At 42.2% G+C, this 20,480-nt stretch overlaps 2 protein-coding genes across 5 annotated transcripts in view; one reads left to right on the top strand and one right to left on the bottom strand.

Annotated features, from left to right (window-relative positions):
• Positions 1-12,900, bottom strand: part of BMPR2 (bone morphogenetic protein receptor type 2) — a 104,186-nt gene extending 91,286 nt beyond the window's left edge. For 2 of the 4 annotated variants that reach the window (XM_027636385.1, XM_027636387.1), the window contains exon 1: positions 12,154-12,900. In XM_027636385.1, coding sequence (XP_027492186.1) covers positions 12,154-12,229 — 76 coding nt within the window. In that variant the 5' untranslated portion in view covers positions 12,230-12,900. The remainder of the gene's footprint in view (positions 1-12,153) is intronic. The other 2 variants (XM_027636384.1, XM_027636383.1) reach the window with 2 other exon arrangements.
• On the top strand, positions 12,389-18,757 carry LOC113943981 (WAS/WASL-interacting protein family member 2-like). Its single transcript, XM_027636467.1, has 4 exons — positions 12,389-12,538; positions 12,583-13,357; positions 17,978-18,098; positions 18,365-18,757. Exons 1-4 carry the CDS (start codon positions 12,389-12,391, stop codon positions 18,366-18,368), a joined length of 1,050 nt encoding a protein of 349 aa, XP_027492268.1. The 3' UTR covers positions 18,369-18,757.
• Positions 18,758-20,480: the final 1,723 nt, after the last annotated feature.

Genomic DNA, 20,480 nt, shown 5'->3' with positions numbered 1-20,480 from the left:
AGAGCTATCTTAACACTTACTGCAGGTTAGGAGCATGCACACACACAATCAAACCAAAGCAGTTAGCAAACCGGTTTCCATCTGAACTCATCCTGTCCCTTTACATCTCTTTGTTCAAGAGTCCTTAACATTTATCCTCAAGTTGCCACTGCTTGTGCCTCCTGTGCTATCAGGGGCATCTGCTATTCACTCTTTGTCCTCACATCACCATGAAAACTTGAAAATACCTTTCCACGCTGTCCTTGGTAGCTCCCACATTTTTCCCCTTAGAAGTCCTCCCCAGGTAATTCTGGTAGTGTCTGCATAGAGATTGGGCTAACAAATCCAGATTGGGCTCAGATTGGGCTACATCACACTCTACCTCTGAAATTTTGCTATGCCATCCCCTTTAATAAAATAAAATGCAATAAAAAATCCCTTTCCCTTTAAAAGTTGTTTGGAAAAGTCAAAGCTCACTCACTGCATTACTCTTCAATTAAAGGGAGGTGAATCTCTGGTAGTGTTTCCTAATACTTATTGCTATAAAAGTGCACTTCAAACTTCCTCCCACCTCAACTAGATAATGAGCTTTTCCTTCAATCAAATATAATTAACTGTACAGCAATTCATTAAACCATTTCTTTCAAAAACCACCCTCCCTATGAAATGAGAAAGAAGCAACACTCTGCAATTCAAATCGCAGCCTTTCAAGGGAAGACCCTTAACTCTAGTTAGTGTATTGCTGGAGATAGCACTGAGCTCCCTGCTCGCCTTCCCGACTGCCCACCACAGCACATTCTTTAGCTGCAAGGTCACTTTTAAGAAGGTGATTAGCTTTCCTTGTTTGCTACAGGATGAATGATGCTCTCGTGCCTGTCTAGACTGAGACTTGATGGAATGCAGTTACCTCTGCACCTCGTACCCCCACACCTCGTGGAAGTGAAGCAACCCCAGTGTTATCAATTAAGCACTGAAACGAGCAGCTTTATGTAATTGCCACAGAGGAATTTACTATCAGATTCCATCGCACACGTCAGCCTCATGTGCTATTAAATATTTCAGCTAAATGTAATAACCGTTTGTATGTGGTATTCCTAGATTTTAAACTATTTAGTTGCAGTTATATGTTGAAAGCACATGTCGGTGACATAAAGGTAAACTCATTACATGCTTATCTTAAGCATCCTAAAAAGAATAACAAAACTAAGGGTGGAGAAGGGTGGGCAAATCTAGGAAAGAATCAAGACACAAATACCTTGTTCTGTAATAACAGTGGTAAACATCCAGCCAGGATGTCTAGTTTTATCTGGAGAAGAAAGGATATTGCAATAGGCTTACTTCTCAGTGTTTCCTGGTAGTCTCACTAAAATGTCTGATCTCCAAAATCTGTGTCAAGTTCAAAGAACTAACTGTAAATTTGAACAAAAGAATAAAGCATTCAGAACACTGGAATATTAAAAAGGCTGATGGGATTACAACAGCACCTTGTATAATAAGAATCTGAAAACAAAATATAACTGTACTGAACTTCACTGTCCCAAAGCGGTTCTGGGTTTAAGCTTATAGCATGAACACAAAACTATGTGAAAAAAGCAACGCTGAGAGGCTCATTACTAGCATCACACCAGCACAGAAGGGGAAAAATTACTTATTTAAATTTCCATTCAAATACAGAACATTCACATAAATTTTCATTTTCCCCTCAATAATCAGATACAGAAGACAAGCTAGTTAATACAGTAAGACAGTTTGGTATTTAGAATTATCTGGATTTATCTTTAATTAGAAGCCTGTCGATAACTTTGGGGTTTTATTTTGCATTATATGCATGAACATATTGCAGGAAGTCTGGAAGTGATATATAACAGCATCGTTAAATGTATGTTGAATCATGATGTCTGAAAACTATGGGTTTAACTACATTTGAAGATTTGAACTTGGCAGAAAAGACACCATATGCACAACAAATACATGAAACCTGCCACCAAAGAGGAGCTGTACCTCTTCTTGCTAGTAGTAAGGCAACATTAAAACATAGGTACTTATTTGTAAAGCCCCATAGCCATTCAATCACTTAAATTAAGCCCTGGTTTTCACAAATATTTAACAAAAATCTTATGGAAGGTTAACCCTAACCAAATAAAAGGAGGCAAAATCATAAAAAGGACTGAGATTCTAAGCAAATTCTTATTTCAGTTAGTACAACTGTGGATTACTCAAGGTCTCTATAAAAATATGCTCGGTAAAGTTTTGCATTATTTGCCATATAAACCCATTTTTTAGAAGTTGAAATTTTGGTTTTCATCTGTTTCTTTACATTCCCAGCAGTTCAAACAAAAACCTGCTGCTGCTAAGCTGTTGAGCACTGGCCACACACAGTGCAGTTCAGACAGAATTCTGAGGGACATATTCTAGATTTACTGGCAATTTCAGATCCTTTCTTACTTAGCTACTGCAAGCTTCTTTCTGAAACGGGACATACAGAAGGAGAAGGGTACAATGCACACTGCCCTGTGTGCTACACACAATTCACTATTCTTCACAATCACTCCCTCGGTTTTTAATGAGAACCTTAATTAACTGTAGAGCTTTTTTACTTTTCCACCTATCTTCCCTCGTTATTGGATCACAACTCTGTTCCCAGTTTTGTTGCCACATCAAAAGCCCATTTTTTTATTTTTCTGCACGCCCTATTATGTTCCCAGCTCAGCTCTTTTGTTACTGACCCTTCTCCCACTCTTCCAAAACCAGCCAAGAAAATCAAGTTGTTGGCCAAGATATCACTTTGACAATATCTGTCTCCTTTTGCAGACCTTCACTTCTTCAAGCTGACTTGATGACTGCTTCAAAGTACATAACATTTCAACAGTTTTCACATTTAACTCTTCCACTCCTCAAGAGGGCCCAATTCAACATTCCTTTTAGCATATCCCCTCTTAAACACCTCTAGATTTCCTCAGTGAAATGACTCCTGCTCAGAATATTCTTACCAGTCTCATATATTATGGCACCACTTATTATTCAAGTGTCTTAGGACCTCACTAATTTTTTTTCCCTGCACGCTAAAAAGTGTGAGAAAAAATATTTTTACATTCCTAAAGTGAAACCACAAAGTTGTTTGAGTTGTATCATTATTGTATCACTAGTCTTCCTTCTTCACACCTTCTCTCCATTTTTAAAATTCATTTACTATGTCATGTCCTATATGGACTGTGTATTCCTGTGCCCAAAGGCCACATTTTCAAATTTTAAGTAGTGTTATATAGTCTGCATACAGATTAGTAAAATAATAATTGGGGGTTATTTGTTTTGGACACAAACATTCTATTCCACTATTTCTTAAAATAAGGGAAGCTGAATTTGCTGACAGCTTCATTACTTCTCTGACAGGAAACAATACAAGCAAAGAAAGTTCTCTCTATTTGCCACTTTCAATATTTCTAAGTCTATATGGAATAGTTCAGGAAAAATATTTACTAGATTTAAAATTCTTAGCTAAAAAATGTGAAACAACTGTGACCAAATAATTGTGTTCTGCTGCAACAGCATTAACTACTACAGATTAAATTTAACTAAAATTTAATTAGGTCACATTCATCTTAGCATAACTAAAAGAGAAATTATTTAACAGGTCCTGATAGAATCTGGATGTAATTAATAAGTATAAAGTTTACCCATCATACAAAATAAGTCATTTATAAGGACTTTTTGGAAACTAAGAACACCATGCAAACACCAAATTTGCCAGTATTAAAATATTAGAGTTTAGCAGTGGAAGCATATTGGTATGCTTGAATTTTGGTAACATAGTGAGTGTATAAGGATACATACACATACAGACACACACATACGTACATATATGTATGTATTACAATTTACAAGTCATCTTCACTGTATCTATGCAACACACACTACAATTGGGTATCTGCAAGTGTTCCACACAAAAAAAGTTTACAGAGATCCAAATACTGCCACAGTGGGTACGAGGAATGATTTATCCTACTGCTTCCACATCTTTTTTCACTCATTTAGATTCACTGAGTCATTCATCCCTGCCTGCAAAGCCGAATAAGAATAGCACAGAACGCTGGAACGAGTTCTTCCACTTCTCAGTGAGTCCTATTCCAACAGGAGGAGGAAGCCCAGCGAGACAGGAGTGTGCACCCTGGTCTCCTGTCACCGGCAGAGCCCAGGCCCGGGTGGCTATTTCAATCCTGGCAGCTGCTCAGGCTACAGCTCCCTGGCCTGGGCCATTACAGAGAGAAATGCAGGAAAAGAACTTCAAACATGCAAACAGAAGAAACCGGCACCACGGTGGCATCCAGACGAACTCCATTACAGGGTTCCTTTTAGCCTTCTCTGATTGCAACTGAAATTATTTTAATACAGAAGGCTCGTTCTTGGGCTAAGTGCCTGCTTTGCATATACATGGCAGTGCCACTGTCTAACTAAAAAGATAGGTGCTACAATTTTCCTACTGCAACCTTAGTTTTCTTCAGCTTAGTATACTGGCTCCACATACCATGTATATCTCAGACAGCTAAATATAATAAAAATTTATATTTAAGAACTGGTAATCATTTAAAAACCCTCTAATTTTCAGCTAAAGTTTTTATCTGCAAATAAATATGGAAAAACAATTTCTAGTGTTTAGGTCTTAAACATAAAAGGACTGACAAAAGTTCACAGCATATAGCACATTATCTATGTCCACACCAAGACTTTTGCAGCTTAGAAGGTACAGGGACACAAAGTCTCTCAATGAAATCAGCTTTACTGACTTTTCTGTGAAGGACAGCACGAGAAGGAAGGACCAGTTTTCAAGTAGGTTCAGCAACAAACTAACTACAACAGAACCACTCCATCACTAGCAAAAGCAAGCAATTTTTACAGTGGACAACTAAACATACTGCTCTAAGATCATTTATTTATACAGTCATTACTGTAGAAAACAGCTTTAATAGTAACAAAACCCACTATTTTCCCTGGTTACATGTTTGTCGAGTGTAACAAAAATTCAGAATAGCAAAGGATTGTGGATTAGTTTAAGTTCTTGGAAAAATCTAATAAAGGTTCTTTAACATGGATGGTCTAGGAGATTTGTTCCAAGTATCTGCTGCTTTGGTTGCAGAAATAAAATGTTTTATTTCCAACAGAAACCAAACCATTCTGAGGAAGCCTCATAAGGCAAAAGCAAGAGCAGTAGAGCATGTTTAGTCAGTCGTTCCTGTCACTGAACTACGTTAAAGCTTCTCACATCAGGTAAAGCTGACCTTTGTGACTTATGCAGAGGGAAGTGCTCTTCATGTCAAGAATGACGAGCTTGAGAGATGACACTGCCAACACCCAACAATTTGATATTAATTAAGTGCTGCATTCTCTAATGCATAAACTAAGGAGTCCAATTAACATACATGACCTTCGATCATACTTACAGTCATCTCACTACAAAAAAGAAAAAAAGCCTCTTACATATATTCTCTTACACTCCTCCTGCTCACAACTAAAATAGAAAAACTATTATAGTAGAACAAGGAGCATAAATGTAGTATCAGCTTTTGGCTAAGCATAATAGCAAGAGCTGCTGTGCACCACTGTTAGCATTACCTTGCCCACTTGCTGTTGGCAGTCAGTACAGAAGATCAGAGGTTCCCTGTACCACTGCCTGTGTCATTGTCTGCCATTTACTCCAGCCCAGAAGGTGACAGTACATGCCTTTCCACTACTCCTGCTTAAACAAATAATAAAACTATTTTTCATGCACTTCACAGATTGAAGCAAGTATAATACATAGCAAAAACATTAAAAGGGGCCACAGGAAAAGTCTAAGCTACAGCACTGTTGAAAAGAAGATCATAAGGAAGCTTAATGTGTTGGATATCTGAACTACAGTGTACAGTAAAATCCAGTCTGGAAGTGTGAAAAACAATGCATACCATGCAAGTTACTCATACACACCATGAAGTTCATAAGTGGATGATAGCCATTCAGTAAGGTGATCTGGGCATTGTTTTGCAAGCTCAGTCAAAAAAACTGGCTACTACATTGTCTCAGAAACACCAGTTGTTCCACAAGCAGCGAACTAATAGCCTAAAATTTGACCCTTATCCCACACTTAGCCAACTCCCATGCTTCCTACAAAAGGGATCCCCCATTTTCCCCCAGGTCTCCAATGGCGTGTGGAGTGAACAGAGGACAAAATATACTGTGCTTAGTCCAGAACAGTGTACGTACCAACACACTTGCCAGCACCCCTGCACTGACTGGGCAGACAGTTTTAAGCAAAGAGGATTACCTGAGCTGAGTTCTGCTCCTCTTTCCCCTTGGGAAACCTCTGTCTTGGGATTGTCTCCTCTATTAACTGAATAATTTTCATGAAAACAGTAGCAAAATAATCTTTCAAGACTTTAAGAATCTTTTTCATCTAGCTGAAATCAGCCAGCAGACTCAGAAGTTAGATATGGAGATGGAAGGGTTCACAGTAGTCAGTGACAGTCTTCTGTGTCCATAGTGCCTATTTTTACTTCCTTTTCTCATGGAAAAAATAAACCAAAGAGAAAATACAGAGTACTGAGAGATGCAGAAGGTAGACACATTTAGAGTTCAAAACAAAAGATGTGATTTGATGCAAACTCAAGAAGGCAGTTCACAAAACTGACACATCCCAGTGACTTGGAACAAAATGCCATCACCACCCAAAAGCCTGTGGTTTCCAAACTTACAAAACTGAGAGGAGGTAAAGGCAGCATCTAAATGATTTGGTCTCTCATTCATTCTCACAAAAGGGAACAGAAATCTTCAAAACTGCTACCTACAACTGTGCTTTCTTTCTCTCTCCACTGCAAAAGCTTCATTCCATTCATTCTCCAAACAAGTCTGACAAAAGTTTAGACGCTATCTCTGTCTGGCTGTCTAATACGCCTTGGTTCTCATCCCACAGCAAACCAGATTGAATCCTTCATCCTTTCAGATCTCTCCTGTCTCAGCCTTTCTTCCTCCTCATCACACCTCCAGACTGACCTCTCCTATCAGATCCACTTCTGCTGCTCAGCCAAGCTTCCAGCTCTGCAATTAACAGATTAACAGACCCCTTGAGTCAGGAAAGCATCATCAGAAACTGAAATTTAGGAATAGCACAAGTTTTCAAAAACAGTTTTTGGAAATTGCAATAATTGCATTTTAAAACATTAATGGTCAACTCAAGGCTTCCATCAAAAATTCCTGTAGCCAAGCTCAAGACACTGGGCTTCAATACAGGAACTTATCGAGACTGATATTCCCTGGCAATTGTCTATGTGTGTACTCCACACTACGTGTTCAAGTGGATTGCCACATATTAATTAAGGCATATCTTAAACAATCTTGCATTAGAAAAGAGGGGGGGAAAAAAAACTACATGAAAAACATGATGATAATTAAGCACTGTAACAGGACTGACTACCTAGATAGCCCCTGAAATCCCTCTTCAGTGGAGATTTTAGAGGTGTTAGACAGACATTATTATCTGTGCTTGCAAAACCAGACCACGGAGGAAACAGAGGAGAAGTCACTTCCAGCCTTATATTTCTGTGAACGTATGTTTCAGAGAAAAAAAAAAGAAAAAGGGAAAAAAAACCACCCCCAAACAAATAAAAAAAGCAAGCAAACAAACAACAACAACAACAAAACAATAAAAACCACCCCACAGAAATCAGTTTGCATACTGAAATGTCAGTCTTTTGGAAAACAGTTCTTGTATTTCACTTATTTTTAAAATTCAAATTCAAGCAGTGAGCAGCTCCACTAAGTCTACAAGCTTAATAAAATTAATACTTGCTGCCTGTAAGCTATGCACAGATTCCAGTCCTACCCAACACAAAGCATCACCCAGCCTGTTTTATTCAGGGCATAAACATTTTGTTCCGAATGAAACTTTACACTCAACTCACAGCCCTGGTATAAAGTTAGAGCCTGCCCAGAAAATGACAGCACATTTTCATGGCACAGCCAGACCGAGTCCAAACACAATACAGCTCCAGTGCCATGCACTCTGCTGTTAGGAATAAAACATTTCTGAAGAACCCAACACAGCAACTTTCATGTCTCTTTGGTGAGAAAGGCGGAGGAGAGTGGTATCTGCCAAGGAAACAATGCCACTGACTACACAGACTACTGAGAAATACTTAAGGGAGTATAAAAAGGAGGGGGGGACAACAATGTAAAAGTCAACAAATTATTTTTTAGAGAAATAAGTGCTAGAGAGCTGCTATCAAAACAACCACTTCAACAAACTTCACCATAGGAATAACTATAAGAAATACAGTTATGCTTCCCTCTTTGTCCAGGGTGAAGCGAGGTTTGCCTGCTTTCACCAGAGAAGGGCAGGCAGACAATTCAGCCAGCCTTTTATATGTGGTTCCTTTGAGGGCAGAACCATTCACACTGAAGTGAGGCATCTGTGTAGTGTCTCGGGGCTTGAAATTCGGGTTCAAGGAACGAGCACAGCTTCCATTTCCTCACGGGCTGTGCCCACACTGCATGGTGCAGTGCCCAAGCACTGAAGTTTGCTTGGGCACTGGAACTGGCTTAGCTGAAATATCACAGAGGTTCACACAGGCTGATACACCTAATGGAAAATGGGCTCTTCTCAGAGAGGTGAATGGTTCTGTGCAGGATCCTGGGCTTTCTTTACACAAGTAGGCAGCTAATGAAGCCCCAGTCTGGCACACAGGCTGTGCTTCTATGTGAGGTTATCCATCAGGTATACCAGTGTGCTCCCCAAGAAAACAGCTTTGTTTCCATCTCCTAGGTTAGTATTTCTGAGACAGTTCCCAAGACAAACTGAAAAATAAATTTAATTTTTAGATTTCATCTGAATAAGCCATAAACAGTGGGCATAGCTTTAGTAAATAAGTAGAAATTGGGGTGCAGATAGGTTTAAAAATCCACTTTTATACACAAGATGCATAGAGTCAGTTAGTAATTCAAAACATTGAATTAGAAGAACTGAGTTGGATAGCTAAAGGAGGCTTTTCCTCATGTCACACAATTCATATTTCAAAAAAATTATGTTGAGATACTAAAGTAACTGGCAAGACAGAATTAGATAAAGATGCTTCTGATCGCTCATTTTGATTAATAATTAAAATGATCATTAAAAAAAAATATTTCAATCTCTATCCAATCCCTTACACACTTTAATTTTTACAGCCCTGATGAACCACACAGACACAGATTTATGGAAATATTCCCAGAGATAAAACCATATTCTGTTTGCTTTAATTTTCACTTTATACTTCCCACAAACAATTCACACATTAGACAATGGAATGCTGTCTACCCTGGACATGTATAAAGAAGGAAAAGTGGTTTAGTATTGCATATCACAGAACACAAGCAAGTGAAATGAGGAACGATTATATCTTTAATATCTGGTCCGTATGAACACCCAAACAAAATTCTTTGGCAATACTGGGGAAGAGCTCAAAGGTTCACCAACCACCTCTTCAGGTACAAACCCCCATGATTAACACATCAGAATACTCTACAATTTATAGGCATATAAATATTTCTCACAGTTCTAAGCAAAAGATTTAGAAATAGGTATTTCAAATAATTTGAGAAATAAAGAACAAAGTGGTACAAACCATTTTTGTCTAATACTACTTTTTAAACCTTTGCCTAAGACTATTATCAGTAAAATGTCCTCACTGTAGCATTTCTCTTTACAAGGACTATTACATGATTTAAACACAGAGCTACCACATAACTGTTAAGATCTGTATTTTATGAAGGAAGCCAGTATTATTTTCCTCCTAATAATCAGCAAATATTACTGAATCTAGAGCTAGTTTTTTAATTATATCTTCAATTACAAAAGTGAAGGAAAAACCACCTTCTTTCTTCATTCATATTCTAGATTACGAGTGGAACTATCATCTCCGGCCCCACTGTAAGATTTTTTTTTTCTGGTCATCCTCTTTATGCATCTTTTCATCTTCCCTTTCCCGTCCATACTAAGCCCAGGTCCTTGTGGAGCTCTCTACAAAGAGGTCCAGATATTATCCTCCAGACAGAAACTTAAAAACCTGTTATGAAAATACTTTCCCTCTGATGTCATGATTTTGCATTTATAAACACTCAATTCTACACACTGCTGAGATATAGTATCCATTCACTAATCAGAAGTAAGAATTAATAGGGGGTTTCAAAGCTACAAAGGCAGCATTTTCACTCTGATGGGAGCATACAGTTCATACTTTGGGGGAGGGGAAGAGAAGAAAGAGTGTTGGCTCTTTCATGAACATAAAAGGGCAGAATTACACATTAGTGTAGCTTCCCCATGTATAGACATTTTTTTCTGAAATGCAGTGTAAACTTAAAATCAACCATTAGATTCTTTAACTACAGCTCAAATCATCCACGTAATTACTCTTACAGAGGATTATGGCCAAGGTTTTTTAAAACTAGAATTGTTAAAACTGCACAATTAAGAAATAAATCACAATGGGAAAATAGGTTCCTATTCACAAAACAACCAACCAGGCTGGCATCGTTAATACCCTTTTAGAAAGGTAAAAACCAGAACCGAAATACTGGGAAATGCTGTTGCCAGGTCAGAATTGAGGTGAATTGGCAAAACCGTGCAGATGGGCTCCTACCGCACCTGCCCAGCCCTTGGCCTGGTACAAATGCGTACTCGCTCCTTCAGTAACCCTTCTCCTTCATCAGGGCATTGAAGTTTTCACAAAGGGGAAAAAAAGCCTACACTTTTTTAAAAATGCATTTGAAAGAAAAGTTGAGATGCTGGGCATTCCTGATTCGTGTGTGCTTTAAAAACCAAGATTTTTGACCTTCAGAAGTCCCTTCCCCCAGCTAAAGAAAAAGAAAAGGGAAAAAAAAATAAAAACACTCCTCAGAAACTACCACAGAGAGACGCTGCAGACATCAATCTAAAATAATGGCAGTCAAAGGTCAGGATGATACAGGCAACATCAAGCTTTTCATTTAAATATCTTCCTGAAAGAGACCTCTTAATAAGCAGAAGCAAGAAAACCAGGGACTATCCAGTCAGTGATGAAAAAAAGTCATTTACAGGATTTTCTTAATAATGACACCAAATATCCTCAACTTTGACAAATAAATTTTAAGACCTCACTGAAATATAATATGCAAACTACCATCAGTTTGTTGGGTTATGTTAGCAAGATTCAGCAATTTTTTTTTTTACGGAGATTCGCTTATGAACTATACACAGCAGATTACAAAATAACACTAAAAAAAGCAAGCACTGCAAATTGGATCTCGATCGGTAAAACGACACAAAAGTCGTAGGAGTCTTCCAAAACTGCTGGAAAACGCATACTGCAAGAACAATTGGTATTACTGCCTAACAAAGCTGGGTAACACTCAGAAGGCTCCAACATGCTAATCTGTCACCGTGACAGAAAAGCAAAGGATGCCAGACCAATACACATCCCTCTTCCAGTACCCTACATATCTAACACTGAGCTTCCGAACCCAATAAAAAACAGGACTAGAGTGTCCAAAAATATGAGTAAGGATGCTCTTAGCATATCTGCTCCCAACTTCTTGTTATTAAAAAAAGAGTACTCTTCAAGATTTTTCAGCATTCCTCAACAGTGTTTTGTGTTATTGTTCTATAATCACAGCTACATTTTTGCTTCAGATCTCTCCTCCAAGAAAAAAAAATTACACATTACAGTAAGCCTGTTACAAAAGTGAAGCACATGTTTAAGGCCCATAGAAGCACCGATGCTGATAAAATTAAAAATGGCTGTGCCCGAATATCCCACAGCAAAAACAGGCACAGCTCCGCTGCAGATTAAAATATATATTAAAAATTCCCGCATTACCTTACAAAGGGCGAGGTATGCAAAACAAAAAGATTATATATATTTCCAAAACTGAAGTAAGTTATTAGACAAGAGATGCAGATCTAGGCAAAGCATACTTCTTCAGTGCAGGTCGAGTTCATTTACACAATAAAGCAGCATTTTATTCCCCGAGACACTTAACGTATCGGGATTTCAAAACTTCTATCAGGCTTCGCCGCTGAAATAGATGCACACCACTCCGTAAGGAGAGGAGACACGGATGTGCCCAAATACCAGCGGACCCCACCCCCTTCCCGCTGCCAAAATGGCCAGTTCGTTCCACCCAGTGGCTACTCACCAGCCGCAGTGCCGAGCAGCAGGGTGGCACTGGAGAGCAGGAGCACCAGCACAAGGTGCTGCAGTGAGGCAGGCATACCTGGGCAAGCCACGGTTCGAGCCAGGAGGAGGAGAAAAAAAAAAGGGGGGGGGGGAGGGAGGGTAAAACCCCCAAAAACCCGACGAGAGGAGATTCCTCCTGCTTTCACACAGCCTTCCTCAACTCTCTCGGTTTACAATCCCGCCTGGAAGGGCAAATGGCAGATGAGGGGAGCCGTCTTCGCTCTTACTCCATTACAGCCGCCTGCCTTCATGCCTGGGGCGCCGGCAGCGCTCGGCGGACACGGGGGAAGCGCCTGGCTCTGCCTCCCAGCCCCGAGGCATCTCCCCCGCCGGGGAGGACGGCGGCACGCTCCCGACCCCGCTGGGAACCGGGCTATTTCCCACGCAGCTTCACGACATCGAAGAAAGAGCCCGGTTGGGAAGGGAACATATCCAGACGCGCCCACAGCGGTGTCAGTCAGCGCGGCCCCCGCGGGCTGGCCCGGGCACGGAGAGCGAGCTACGGGCTCACGGCAGCGCCGCCTCCCATCCCGGCAAAGGTCTCTGTCCTCTGGCCGCCCCTCCTCGCTGCCTCACGCTCCGGGGAAGGCGGCGGCGAGACCCCCCGCTCTCACGGCGAGGGCTGCGGCTGCATCCCGGCCCATCTGCCTCCCGCGCCGGGCGGGCTCCTCCGCGCTGCCCCGGCCCCCGCCGCAGCACCGACGCCACCCCCGGCCACCCCGACAAAGGTGGGGCCCGGGGCGGCGAGGCCCCTCCTCGGCGTCTCCAGCTGCGAGCGCACCCGGCTGCTCTCCGCGGGCGAAGGCCCTTCCCCTCCTCCGCCGCCCGCCCAGAGTTTCCACAGCGCCGGGCAGCCCGGCCCGGCCTCCTCCCTCCGGTCTCGGCTCAACCTCTCCGCGCTGCCAGCGCCTTCCTCCCCCCGCGCCGGGCTCGCCGGCGAGGGGCCGCTCCGCCTCCTTCCCCTGCCCGCCGCCGGCTGCGGGTGGGAGCCGAGCGAGGGCCGGAGCTGCTCCGCCGCCCGCGCCCCCTCTCGCCCGCCCGCCCCAACAGCACGGGCAGCTCCAGACACAAAGGGGAGTCGCTGCCGCCGCCGGCCCGGGCGCCCGTCCCGCCGCGCCGCCCCCGCCGCCCGGCCCCGCCCCGCACCATAGAGGTGGCTCCAGGTAGGCAGAGCGGGGCCGCCCGGGCGGAGCTCCGCCGGGCTGCCGGAGGGGGCGCGGGGCTCCGGGCGCCGCCGGGGCGGAGGGCACCGCCTCGGGAAGGGGAGTTGGGATCCAGCGGCGGCTCCGTGAGAGGGGAAAGGCCTCGGCGGACCTTCCCGGGAAGGCCGCGGGAAGGCGGCGAACGGCCCCCCAGGCAGCCTGTCTGTCAGAGAGGCTGTCAGCAGGGAGGCGTGAGCTCGGGAATCACAAAAACCGCCTGTAACAAGAAAAAAGTGTTTAGCAGACTCTGAGATTGCATCAGCTTTGAACTCCGTGGCCTGCCTGTCAGACACCCCGGAGCTTCTGCCTCGACCTCTAGTTCAAGCCCCCGTTATCTTTGTCCCTGTGAGCTCCGCTACAAGCACTGGCCATACCACCTACTGCTCTCCCTCAGGGAACCCCAGCAAGTCACAGAATCAGTGAGGTTGGAAAGGCCTCTGGGATCATCAAGTCCAACCTAGGACCGAATATCACCATGTCAATTCGGTCACTAAAGTGCTATGTCCACTCTTGCCTTAAACACCTCCAGGGACAGTGATTCCACCACCTCCCTGAGCAGCCCATCCCAATATCTAATCACCCTGTCTGTGAAGAATTTCTTACTAATGTCCAACATAAAGTCCACCCAGCTCATACAGCTTCAGCCACCTGACTCTCCCAAGAAAAAGCATTATCTGCTTCTTAAATTAAAGAGATTTTATGATTTCAAAACAAAGATAAAGTCAGCCCACTGTGCTGTTTGTATGCTTTAACCTTTGCTATATTGCACAGGACTAAAGAGATAAATTGAGGCCAGCAGCTGATGGGAGAGCTGTGACTGGAACGTGCTGTCTGATGTTTTGGCCTAGCGAGGCTCTTTCAAACAAGTTTTACCAGCTGTAGCATAGAAAAAAGTTCTAAAGAACACCCTGCACACAGAAAGCACCTTCACATATGGGCTTCACCAAAGGTTTGATTATGGGAAATGCTTCTCTGTGCCAAAATTCCTTCACCAGTTTCAAGAATGGCGTACAAGGAATAGAAATTCAAAAATCCAATTCCACACCTCAAAATATTAAATGCTACTACATAAAATTTTGTAGTTGCAAGTAAGAGTTACAATTTTAGTGATAATAAAAGGTTTCGGCATAACTATTCCTCTTCACAAGCCATAAGAGGTGAAATAGGTGTAATCTGATTCTTTCATCATTAAGAAAATTAGTAAATAAATTCTAATAGCATTTTCGTCATTGTGATGCTTAGGCCAGAGAGCACGTTCTTTGACATTCCTAGGGTCAAGATGAATTTATATGGCTGATAGTTATAAAAATGTTTTTTAAAGTTTTCTACAATATCTTCACTTCCAATCTATGCAGATCTAACATGGATATTGGTGAGAGACAATAAAATATAGAATCCCAGATTGTAATTTGTATTGCCACTTTCCAGAATTGCAACCACATGTTAACCACAGTATCCTTCCTGTTATTTGTGGAATGTGAACTGTCAAGAAATAACCTTTAGAAGCAAAAAAAAAAAAACCAAAAAAAAAACCCCAAAAAAAACCCCCAAAAAACAAAACAACAAAGCAAAACCAACAGCCAGAACAATTTTTCCTCCAAGAGAGGAAAAAAACCCTCCACATTAAGTATTTTTTGCAGGCCCAAAATCCAGAGTTCTTTTCTGGTTCAGCAAAGACACCAAACTATGCAACACACCTTCTGCCCAGCTGAACCTGCCAATAAAAGAAGCAAGATCTACTTTGTTCAGAGAAAACAAGAACCTAACTATGTGTGGGTTGTACAGCGCTTTCCCTGTTTAGATGGTAAAAGAAAATTACTGTAATTGTTTATGACATGTATGAAAACCTTCTCACCCTGAAGTAAATGACAGAAGTCTCACTTGTTTTAATGGTTCTAGTTTTGGCTTATCAATTAATACCAGGAATTGTTGTCCACAAGAAATTGTACAAAAACATATATTCTGCCTTAAAATATCTTTCTTTTTTTCTCGCCACAAAATGGATTGGATTTTTGTTCCGTGTTTTTCCTGAAAAGAAGGAACAAGACATGCCATTTTTACTACAATTATTTCCTCTTAGTTTCACAAAAACCCCAAGCCTGATCAAGAAAACACCCTTGAGAAGGCTGTGGGGCTGTGAATCTGCTTCGCCTGAGCTTATATCAAGTCCTTGGACTAATCTCGCAGACTTGCAATCCCAGCAGTTTGCAAGAATTTCCCCTCCTTCCCTAACCTATTCTGAATTTTGCAAAAGATCTTCTCTGCAAGGGCCAGGTCCCTCCCAGCCCGGTGTGGCTGTGAATGCTGCCAAGAGCCGCTGGCCACGCACCGATGCCAGGCTGCAGAGCGGGAGCCACTGCACCCCTGTTTCTCTGGAGCTGGCAGGGCCGAGGAGGGGCTGACCCCTCCTTCACCACATGGATGTAGAAAGCGATGGCTACTGTCTAAGCACAGAAGCAGCTTCCTTTTCCCACGGTGGTGAGAGGAAATCAGAGATCTAAACTGTCACACTCAGGCTCACCCATTGTCATGTGCTAGGACAAGAACATATTTATAATCCTTTCTGTGGTATTGTTTTATCTGTAAGCTAGGATTTCACTAGCCTAATATCCAGCAACATCCAGTAAGACTTACAGGAAAGTACTCAGGATAATGAAAACTTGCAGAGCTGCAGCACAGTAAATCTCGTGCAGGTAAAAGTAGGAAACAAGAGAAAACATGTAAAATTTACCAAGATTTAAAAAAAAAACCAAAAAACAATCAACTTTCTGACTGAAGCACTGTATTTCCACCAAGAAGAACAATGAAACAACACTATTGAACTTAACAGAGACAAGACTGTTAAAAAGTAATAGGAGGAGGAAAGACCCTATAAAGTAGATGGTCTTTTGCAGCTGCTCCCAAGGCAGGCAGAGGCAAGGCTGCCAAGGAGCACATGTGGCAGAGACAAGGAGGACGGTGGCAGAGGAGCCAGGGTATGGTGGCTTGGAGCTCCCAGAGATGTGAGTCAGATACACAGCAGGGGACTTGTATGTTGCCCTTGGGTGAGGGAGCTCTGAGCAGAACAGCCTCATGCAGCACGCTGGGGCTGCCCTTTGCTTCAGAGAGACACTGAGAGCAGAATTACTGCTGATATGAAGCTCAGAAGTTTCCCGCTGTCGGTCACACTGATGCAGACACAAACATATTGATATCACTTGCAAATTCAACACTGCACATAAGTGAAATTAAACATGTCCTTATTAGGAGCGTCTCCTTTAAACAACACACATCTTTATTTTTAATGAACTGGAATATGGGAAACTATTTTCATGCTACCAAGAGAGTGTACCAATCAGTGGTAATTAACAAAGAATGAAGGAAACCAAAGTGTACTACCAAACAGTAGCTTTAGTTCTATTTCTTTTCAGAGAATCCAGTGTTCAGGCACTTTAAAAAGATTTCTCAGGATAGGTTCACTGTTATCCAAGAGTTTTTCAGCGCTGACGCAACACAACTGTTATCATCGTTAGGACTCAGGGGACTGTTCTTTTTGACAGGGCCTTTCAAGAAGTCAACAAATCAGTTTAAAACAAGCCATAAATTATATTTGGCTGCCCATCAGCTTGGCCGGAGTGTTCTCTCAGTGTTGGCGTAAGTGCTGGGGAAAGAATAGAACAACACAGTACAATATTTAGCTTTTAGGGGATATTTTGTTCCTAATTTAAAAACAAAGCATCCCTCTAGCATTGACTCTGATGCATAAACATATGTTAGAACAGCAATCAAGATGTCCAGAGGCTTTCTTACAAATAAATACACCCGTTCTGGATCCTAAGTAATAGCTTAATAAATAATGGATTTGGTACAGGTCTCCACCGCGAATGCTGCCACTCATTGCTAAATTAGGGAACTGTCAGCAAGATCATCTCCCCAGTCTTGCCTCCTGTAACTGTATGTGGAGAGAGACATGATTCCTGATAGACAGGATCCAAGCCTTCTATAGCTCTCCAGATTATTATTAACATCCTGAATTGCAGCCAGAACACGCCGAAAAGACAATACTGTCTACTTACAGCCTGCTGAGTTAGCAGTACAGCTTCAGCCAGTGCAGCCAAACAAGTAATCACACGCAGACGTCACTACTCTTGGAAGTATTCAGTTCCTTGTTTTATACAGCTTTTCCCATCAGTGTCCAATCCGGGGTGTTGCACAGAGGCATTAAGGCACCCCCATAAATACCCTTGGAGTTAGAGGTCAGGGTAGGGAGGGTGCCTGTGGGAAGACCATCAGTACAGGGAAGTGGGCACATGATATGAAGAAAGAAAAACAATGAAACCTCTGGGGACTTTCTCCATCATGGACATGTGTCCTTGGGAATAGGGAAAGGCTCCCTGCCCTTTAGAGCCTCCCTGAAACCTACCAGCAGCACTTGCATTTTTGTCTCAATTATTGTTGGTTTCTGCTCCTTTTCCAGGGCTTGGTTTTGTCTTGGGAAAAAAGATTTCACAAAAGAGGGACTGAGGGACACCCAGCCATGACTGAAATCTCAGAAAAGTCCTTTGTGGGATAAAGTCAGTTTCCTTCTGTTTTTCCTGACAGGCAGGAAAACACTATCCATGACAGTCAGTCTTCCCTGCCAAGATGCGAGAGTGGCAAAACCTCATCACGTACCAGAGCAGGCTCTCATGCTTCCACTCCTACCATCAGCCTTAAGGAAATGGTAAATCAAATTCCCTTCCTCAGAGGGAATTAATTTCCCCCTTAGTCCAGTTAAATAATCTGTGCCAGACATTACTTTTTGTCTTTAGACTCATAAAAGTCTATCTGAAGGCTGTTACAACTTCATTTTTCTTTGTCTCTGAAGCATAGAAAAGAGCACCAACTGTCAAGCTTTTGGGAAAAAAACCCACATTTGTGAGTATGAACTAGTGTTTTCAGTCCTGGGTTTTTCTAATTCTACCATGTTGTTGTCTAATGTACTGCAAGGTGAATCACACTCTGCAATGAAGTGACAACAGTCTTTGACATCACCATCCTATAACCGAAGTTTTGTGGCAGCTTTGTTTATCTTTTCATGGCAAACTTTTAATAAATTTAATGCAAAAATTAATCACACCACTTTTGTGGCAGTCCCCAGAAAGATCTATTTTGATATTTAACTTCTTTTGTTTCATGCTGGTCTCACACTGGCTGATTTTGGTATAGTGAATGGTTTCCTACGGGGAGCCCATAATTGCATGATCAAAGGTGTGAGGATCAAGCCTGGAAACATAGGCAAGTGGGTGTGGGACAGGTAAGTCTTTGGTATACAGGGAGAAGGAGGAGGAAGGTGCACACTGTGGGATAAGCAAAGGGAATATTTTATATCTAAAAGGATTATAATGAAATAGTTAATAGACACTTTTACATTTCACAATACAAGATATTTCTCTGTGATAATGAACTACCAACAGTGTTGGTAGCAGTTGCTGCCTTGTTTTACAGATAACACTGCTTAGTCTGTGGAAATCTTATCCCATTTTGGGGGTGGAGGTGAGAGAAACTTTCAAGAAAGCTCTGAGAAGCACCTCCTACTTTGAATTAAGTCTGAAATCATATGTTAAAGGCCCTTTACAGGTTTCCTGAAATCTATTAGCTTGTTCATCACAACATAAAATGGGAAATTTGCTGCAGGGTGTTTATCAGTTCAAAACATCACTTATTCATTAAATCCAACAATGGGCTTAGTCAGAAATAGAAATATAATGAGCTGTGTCGGAATCATCTTCTGGTCCGTAGCAGAGGGGTATGTCATCGCCACAGACCTGCAGGGTTTCATTCCTGAGAGCTACCTGAGCCTTCTCATACTCACGACAGGCGGCTGGGAACGGAGCTCACGGAATCTCCAACATACTCTCCTGCTGCTGTTACCTTTCTTTTTTCTTCTGGTTTCAGGCTGTTGTTTTTTTTTCTTTTTCTGTTGTTGGCTGGCATTTTTTAATCACTCGCTACATGAGCCAGTTAGCAGTGCAAGCCAGGTTGGTTTTCAAAAGCCACCTTTTCTTTTTTGTTCTTTAGTTTCTTACAGACAATTAGGATTAGACCTAAAAATATTTCTCCAATCAGCTCCATCCTTCTAGCAGGAAGCTAATAAAAATGCCCTTTGAGAACAAAATGAAAGCCTGTGGTAAAGTCTCAGTAGGCCTGCACTCAGTTTGCCAAGGTGGAGGTCCAGAGGAAGCAGCCTCTGTATATGCTCATTGCTGGCCATCCTTGAACTCCACACCAGTTTGACAAGTGTCAGGCATTCATCTAAAGGACAGAAGCAGTGTCTACAACATGAACTTTTTGCTTGTTATTTTAAATGACAGTGTGGAGGGAAAATCTTTTGCTCAGGCTTTTTACAACAGTTCCCCTTGGCAATGAGAAAGGAGGCATCAAATATGAACCCAACAGCACAGCTTACCAGGTTTTGTCTTCTCTTCCAAAGGGAAAAAAAAAGTGAAAACACAGAATTGAAACACCTTTTAACTCAGTGTTTGCTCCACTGCAAGCATGATGGCAGAGGGCCAACTACTCTCAGAGCCATTGCTTCCATTGCTGCTCTGAGTATACTCATCCAGCATTCCTCTCCTGCACTCAGCCAGCTCCAGGAACCATCACCTGGAAGGTGATCACAAAGGAAGATACAAGTAAATTATTACCTTTTACTATACCAAACATGAAATTTATATCCCTTATGCTTCTGCCTGTAACACAACATCTGCTGCCTGAGGATTTTGAAACATTTTTATCTGTGAAGAATGTTCCTTCACATCAAGAAATGAGTCAGTATCTCTGCATGGCCTGCTTGCCTCTCACAAATCAATCAGGAAACATAAGCCCAACTAAGTGCTTCCCCAAAGCATTCATCAGGAATCCTCTCGCTGAAGCGATACAGGCCAGACCACCGACTCCAGTCGGCACCAGTCCTGAGTTACTCAAGCACACAGCGGTTGTTGATGGCACAGTTGCTCCCTGCACTGGCTACAGACATCTGAAATTGCAGAGGCCTAAAAGGCTTTAATTCACAAATGAGAACCAGGCTTCAAGAGGCCATTTCCAGAGCATGGTATGGGCTATG

This window comes from Corapipo altera, unplaced genomic scaffold (assembly GCF_003945725.1).
Source record: "Corapipo altera isolate COAL_440 unplaced genomic scaffold, ASM394572v1 45, whole genome shotgun sequence".
NCBI lineage: Eukaryota > Metazoa > Chordata > Aves > Passeriformes > Pipridae > Corapipo > Corapipo altera.
The sequence above is the reverse complement of the archived record's forward strand: the minus strand, read 5'-3'. Positions and strand labels throughout refer to the sequence as shown.

Excerpts from the sequence above, each read along its gene's own strand:
- LOC113943981 (XM_027636467.1), top strand. The coding sequence starts at position 12,389 with ATGGCAGATGAGGGGAGCCGTCTTCGCTCTTACTCCATTACAGCCGCC. Across the intron at positions 12,539-12,582 it reads CCCCGCCGGGGAGGACGGCG|CTTCACGACATCGAAGAAAG; the intron begins GCACGCTCCCGA and ends TTTCCCACGCAG. Across the intron at positions 13,358-17,977 it reads CACCATAGAGGTGGCTCCAG|GCAGGAAAACACTATCCATG; the intron begins GTAGGCAGAGCG and ends TTTTCCTGACAG.